The sequence below is a fragment of the Nerophis ophidion genome, linkage group LG22 (assembly GCF_033978795.1).
Source record: "Nerophis ophidion isolate RoL-2023_Sa linkage group LG22, RoL_Noph_v1.0, whole genome shotgun sequence".
Lineage (NCBI taxonomy): Eukaryota > Metazoa > Chordata > Actinopteri > Syngnathiformes > Syngnathidae > Nerophis > Nerophis ophidion.
In genome coordinates this window covers 29,191,579-29,198,490 of record NC_084632.1, presented here as the reverse complement: position 1 = coordinate 29,198,490, position 6,912 = coordinate 29,191,579, and the positions used below count along the sequence as shown (strand labels likewise).

The following is a 6,912-nucleotide window of genomic DNA, read 5'->3' as shown; positions in this document are numbered from 1 at the left end:
AAACAGATCGGTCAGCTCAGTAAATCGGGTAGTGAAAAGTCTGAAAAAAGAGAGAGAGAAAAGAGAGGACACAACAATCGAGTCATCTGGGGGGATGTGGGGGCAAATTACTAAAAAAAAAACGTTAAAAAAACAAAACAAGAAATGTGCCTGAAAAGGAGCATGAACATGTCTATTTATTATAATGCATTATAATCTGATGCATTATACATACAAGGTATGTATTAATACAGGGGTGTCAAACGTATGGCCCGCGAACATGTTTTATCCGGCCCGCGGGATGAGTTGGCTAAGTATAAAAATGAGCCGACATTTTTGAATGAAAGAAACCGCTCTCCTCAATGTGTCCACTAGATGTCGCAATAGCAATTCTTTGTATCTTTGTAAATGATGCTAAAAAAGTTAAAGTACCAATGATTGTCACACACACACTAGGTGTAGGGAAATGTGTCTTCTGCATTTGCTCCATCCCCTTGTGCACCCCCGGGAGGTGAGCGGAGCAGTGGGCAGCAGCCGTGCCACGCCCGGGAAACATTTTTGGTGATTTCACCCCCAATTCCAACCCTTGATGCTGAGTGCCAAGGAGGGAGGTAATGGGTCCTATTTTTTTTACAGTCTTTGGTATGACTCGGCCGGGGTTTGAACTCACAACCTTCCGATCTTAGGGCGGACACTCTACATATGTAAAAAAATAAAATAAAAAAAACAACATGTTAGAGCACCAGACAAGGAAAATGAGCAAACTACATCAATAACATCTTGTAATTACATTTTGATTCTTTTTTTGCATTATAAGATTGAAAATTAACACCAATGAGTTGACTGATGAACATGATCCCATCATTTATTCAGAAAGTATAAATAACGACAAATAAAGATGGAATAATTCTATCCGCAACATGTAAGTGTAAAAAAAAAAAAAAAAAACATCATTTGTACATTTTCAGAATGTGCTTGTTCTATTTTTAAACAAAGAAAACCATCTGAAGTTGTCTTTATTTTTAAATTATCCTGGCGTGATTTTACCAGTCCGGCCCACTTGGACGTAGATTTTGCTCCATGTGGCCCCCGATCTACAATGAGTTTGACACCCCTGTATTGATATATATTTACATCCTCACACATAAACCAATATTTACCACTTATTAGAGGGAAAAAATACTTCAATTTAATCAAACGTATTTGTCCAACAGTAGCATTTAAATAAAACCAATTTACAACTTTTATTGGCCATTCATTGGAGCAATGCACCAGAGCACTTTCTAATATATGTCTCACCTGCATGTTTACATGAGGTAATAAATACTGATTAACAAATTAAATGTACATATATAATAGAAAAATATTTATAGTATACATATATTTTTATACTGGTATATTCTTCGATGGTATTTGACAATGTGCTGCACACTTACTTTAAATGCTCACGTTCATTAAGGACAAAAATCTAAGTAAAGCGCACACTTCCATCTTGTGGCCAAATGTTGCTATTGCAACCTGAATCAACGTTTACTACTGCTAGGCAACAGCAGTGACAATTGGAACACGCCTAAACTCTCTCGCGTAGAAGAGTCAGCTTTACATTTCATTAAGTTCATCATTTAATTTTCTCTTGGAAATGGCAACAAAGGAGAAGGATTTGGTCCATCAGAATGCAATTCACGTCGAGATGATCCGGAAAGAGCAAAGACAGCAAAGACTTCACACGGAGTTTAGCATCAACCCACACGGGAGATGTAAGTACCACAACTTGTACTTCAAACTACCAAAATAAACCAATGGCTACTTCTGCAGTATACACTTAAACTTTTTATGCCATGTTTTCACCACAAAAAACATGTTTTCTTCTCCTTAACTTTTAGTGCACATCATACCAGACAAACCCATGTCCAGGAAACCAAAAGAAGTGATTTCAGAGAACTGTGAGTTGAATCATTCTACTTCATTCAGTTCAACAAAGCATTGTAGAAAACATCTTAAAATAACATTAAAGTTCAACAGTGCAAAATGTTACCATTTTTCAACAGTTATATTGTATCTGAATATGTAGTTTGACCAAATAACGCAATGGTTCTCAAATGGGGGTACGCGTACCCCTGGGGGTACTTGAAGGTATGCCAAGGGGTACGTGAGATTTTTTTTTTTTAAATATTCTAAAAATAACAATTCAAAAATCCTTTATAAATATATTTATTGAATAATACTTCAAGAAAATATGAATATAAGTTCATAAACGGGGGGAAAAAAAGCAACAGTGCAATATTCAGTGTTGACAGCTAAATTGTTTGTGCACATGTTCTATAAATATTGATGTTAATGTTTACTTTTTTTGTAAAGAAATGTTTAGAATTAAGTTCATGAATCCAGATGGATCTCTATTACAATCCCTAAAGAGGGCACTTTAAGTTGATGATTACTTCTATGTGTAGAAATCTTAATTTATAATTGATTCACTTGTTTATTTTTCAACAGGTTTTTAGTTATTTTTATATCTTTTTTTCCAAATTTTTCAAGAAAGACCACTACAAATGAGCAATATCTTGCTCATTTGTATAATATTTTGTTATACAATTTAATAAATTAGAAACTGATGACATAGTGCTGTATTTTACTTCTTTATCTCTTTTTTTCAACCAAAAATGCTTTGCTCTGATTAGGGGGTACTTGAATTAAAAAAAATGCTCACAGGGGGTACATCACTGAAAAAAGGTTGAGAACCACTGAAATAAAGTATATGTAGCCTTCCTCACTGAAAATAAGTGATTAGATATAGGATTTATTGCTTTTAAGTGCTAGAAAATGGGTGAAGGAAAACCGTTCAAAATAGTGTTTTTTATAATGTTTTGGGGTTTGTTATTTTTATCCAGGAAATATACACAAGTAACAGTTATGATAAGATAGGGATTAAAGTTAAAGTACCACTGATAGTCACACACACCCTAGGCATGGTGAAACTACCCTCTGCATTTGACCCAACCCCTTGTTCCACCCCCTGGGAGGTGAGTGAAACAGTAAGCAGCAGCAGTGGCAGCGCACGGGAATCATTTTTATGATTTAACCCCCAATTCCAACAGCCGGCCGGAGTTTGAACTCAAGACCTACCAATCTCAGGGCGGACACGCTACCCACAAGGCCACTGAGCAGGTTTAAATTATTGGTAATCAATCTATTGGTGGGAATTATTCTTAAATATTTTTTTTAGATTTTATTGTAAACATTCCTTAAGGTGGCGCCATATCTCCATCACTATTTTAAATGTTCCATGTCCCTCTTGGGGTCGCAAGGTTGCTGGGGCCTATCCCAGCTGCAACCTCACCTAAAAAACTTTGCAACATATTTTAATTATACAGGAAGAAAACACAGATAGGAAAAAAATTATGTTTTAAAAAATATATATATATAAAACTAGAATACAAATTTTAAAGTACTATACCTCATCAGGTGTGTACGCTTGAACTGCATGTCGGCTTTTTAACAATCTTACATTGTCCATCTAAGAAATTCTTCCCTGAGGTGTGGATGTTTCCAACCTCCTTGAAACGTGCTGTGGTTCAAACACTAATCAAAAAGAATAACCTTGACCCTAATATTTTTATCAAAATTTTTACCAATCTCAAAGTCGCCATTTCTGTCCAAGGTCCTAGAAAAGGTGGTTTATGATCAACTTCTTAATTAACTGAAATGCTACTGTTGCAGCCTTATTGTCTCAGCAGACCAGCTCCTCCTGGCTGACCCAAAAACCAGAGGAGATAGAGCCTTCTCGTGGCAGGGCCCAGGCTGTTGAACAACCTTCCATTATCTATTAGATCCTACCAGTCTCTGAGACAGTTTAAATCTAGGTTAAAAACATGTTTATTCCCTGGCATTCAAATCCAGTTAGGCAGGATATCTTGGTCCTTTTTATTTCTTGTTTTATACATTTTTTATTTATTACATTTTAGTATTTAAGGTGATATATTCTGCACTTCTTTTAAAATATATTGCATTGATTGATTGACTGACTGATTTAAACTTTAAATAGTAGATTGCACAGTTCAGTACATATTCCGTACAATTGACCACTAAATTGTAACACCCAAATAAGTTTTTCAACTTGTTTAAGTCGTTGTCCACTTTAATCCATTCATGCAGTATTGTATTTTATTCATCCTTACGTCTTAGCATGTACATGTGACACTATGTGCCCTTTTTTGGTTTCAAATTGTTTGTACAGCACTTTGGCCAACTGAGGTTGTTTTTAAATGTGCTATATAAATAAATAAACTGAACTGAACCATTGTACATATTAGAACAATGAATTAAAAGGGAATCAAATGCTGCATTTTTTTGGGCTGGGACTGACTTCTGTTTGTATATCTGCATAAAAAATGCTACCAGACAGCTCCAACTGCAAAAATCAGTTGTCAACGTTAACTCAAAAGATCTGTTCAAAAGACTTGAATCCACCATCTCTATAATTCATCTTTATCCATAAGTTCTGAAACCCTCTACATTTGTTTGTTTGTCTAATCTTGAACAGGTTTGTGCTGAAAACTGTTTTTTTGTACTTGTTACAATGACAATAAAGACCTATACTATGCTAACCTATGTTATCGTTGATCATGGCTACAGACATGTTGACTTTAATTTTGACACAGAAATGTTCCATTGAATCTGTGGTTTAAAAATAAATCAAATGTATATCGGCTAATTAATTATGTCCAACTTTTTTCAGCGGACTTCATTGAGGCCTTCCACAAAGCCCGCCAAGAGCCCACTAAGAAATATTCAATCCCACTGACTGAGAGTCAGGAGATTGGATGGGTGTCCAAACCCCTGGTGAGGACAGCATGATGGAACTTTAAGATACGTTTTGGTTTCTGTCACACGGAAGTTTAGTAAGACATATTTATTTTTCTTATTTGTTTTGTATGCAGATTCCAACCAATCGCAATGACGACAGATTGAATTTCTACCGCCGCAGCTCAGACATCAGCAAGCACCAAGAGTCTATCCTGCGCTCTTCAAAATAACCCTTAGACAAGCGTCCGGAGATGAAAATAAATGTTGTTGGAATATATTCTATATTGCTTGACTTTCATTTCTTACTGAAAATATCACTTTCTGCTCATACAGTCAAATTGAGGTCACCTGACAAATGTTACGCATGTAATCTGTCAATATGTAAAAACTACAATGTGTGTTTCATAATCATGCTGCAAGATTTTAAACTACATAATTCAAGGGAAGCTGCACTTTTTAGGCGGAATTTTGCCTATCGTTCACAATCCTAACGAGAAACAAGTAGAAAAAAGTTGGGGGTTTTTTGCATTCTAATGTGTAAAAATCAGCTTGTTCCAGGTGGCTAGCAAAGCAGCTAATGGGAGAAATCCATTTTGCCTCCAAATAACTTTAAAAATGCATCCAAAACCACCAACATTACTTCATTTTCATTCCATAATCTGTACAATAACCAAGCTGTAACGACATTGTTTTTGTAAGAGCAAACGAACACTGAGGGACTGTTTATCTAACGTAGTGACACATCGTCTTGCAGAACCATGCTACGGCATTGGCCGTAAGGTAGCTACAACAAAAAGTAAGCTGGCTTTTGCTTCAGCAGCTGAATCGCTTTCGAGTTTGTAATGTACAACACCAATATGTACTGACTGGAAAACATGAACAATTATATCACGGTATCTGTAAATATTAGCCCGCATTACATGTTTTGCTTGTACACAGCTCGCTCGACAATGTAGTTGTAATAACAAGCATGACGTGCTGACTGTATCATGACCTATATTAAAAACACTCACTCGATCTGTCTGTTCCAGCTGGTCGGGGAAGTTTTATCAATTTGGTTTTGGGTAAGCACTCCATTAATGACAGCATAACTTCGCTCCAAGTTCCACATTTACACAGTCAAATCACACCCCTCTCTCTCTCTCTCTCTCTCTCGGCTCACGCCTGCTCGAACGTTTCACTCTGTGTTCGTGCTCAGTTCAAGAAGCAGCAGTTTGACTTCTGTATATTTAGGTTCAAAAAGATAAGGTTGTAAATCCTCATTTGTCCAAAAAATAGTCCTTTTTGTTGTCTATTACCAAGTCTGCCAATATTAACAAAACATTTGCATTAGTTTCCGGAAGTAGGAACACATTGGTTGCCGAAAGTCGGAAGTGCTCAGGAAATAAATCCCAGTAATGTATAAAATGAACAAAATACGGTAAACATTGTATTGTTATGATCGTGTCGGTTATTACAATATATATATATATATATATATATATATATATATATATACTTAGTGTGTATACTTAACGGAGGGTTTTGAAGTTGTTTTGGGTGGCTTTGAATGCTACAATGGCGACTCCCATTAGCCGAAATTAGCGAGCGTTTTTATCATCTTGACAATCCTAAAAAAAATAAAAGGAATAAACTGAAATGTGTTCTTGTCGCTCATGATCGTGAATGATGGGCAAAATTTACATAAAAAACTGCAGTTCCTCTGTTTGTGTTTTGTCTGCATGCGCATTCAAAGAAATTTAAGTGGAGCCTCTGTCTTTATTTTACCACTTGTTATGGAAATCACACAATCAAATCCTAATTGGTTATCCATTTCAATTTAGTGAATACAGCTTTTATCATCTCAGAATGAAAAAGTGACACAAAGGCTGCTGGAACCAGCGAAGAAAAACAAGTATTGGGATGGTCTTTATACAAAACAATTATTGTCACATACTAATGAAAGGCAAAGGGCAAAAGTGACACTTGCTCAGTATTATTAAAATGCCCCAGGTCACATGGGAGACAATCAACACGCTGAGATGGCAAAAACAAAGTTAATGACGGGACAGGGAGATTGCGGTGTTCACCTCTCAGTTTAGCACAATAGGGAAAATATCTATGCATGATATTTAATAAAGCTACAGTTTG

The 6,912-nt window shown here is 36.0% G+C and overlaps 1 protein-coding gene across 1 annotated transcript; it reads left to right on the top strand.

Annotated features, from left to right (window-relative positions):
- The first annotated feature begins 1,513 nt into the window (after nt 1-1,513).
- cfap144 (cilia and flagella associated protein 144) lies at nt 1,514-5,059 on the top strand. The gene is made up of 4 exons (XM_061883660.1): nt 1,514-1,736; nt 1,863-1,922; nt 4,715-4,818; nt 4,917-5,059. The coding sequence occupies exons 1-4, from the start codon at nt 1,619-1,621 to the stop codon at nt 5,010-5,012; spliced, it is 378 nt and encodes a 125-aa protein (XP_061739644.1). The 5' UTR covers nt 1,514-1,618; the 3' UTR covers nt 5,013-5,059.
- Nucleotides 5,060-6,912: the final 1,853 nt, after the last annotated feature.

Bases quoted from the DNA above. Each gene is read 5' to 3' on its own strand.
- cfap144 (XM_061883660.1), top strand. From the start codon at position 1,619: ATGGCAACAAAGGAGAAGGATTTGGTCCATCAGAATGCAATTCACGTC. The intron at 1,923-4,714 runs GTGAGTTGAATC...AACTTTTTTCAG, and splicing joins AGAAGTGATTTCAGAGAACT to CGGACTTCATTGAGGCCTTC. The intron at 4,819-4,916 runs GTGAGGACAGCA...TTTTGTATGCAG, and splicing joins GATGGGTGTCCAAACCCCTG to ATTCCAACCAATCGCAATGA.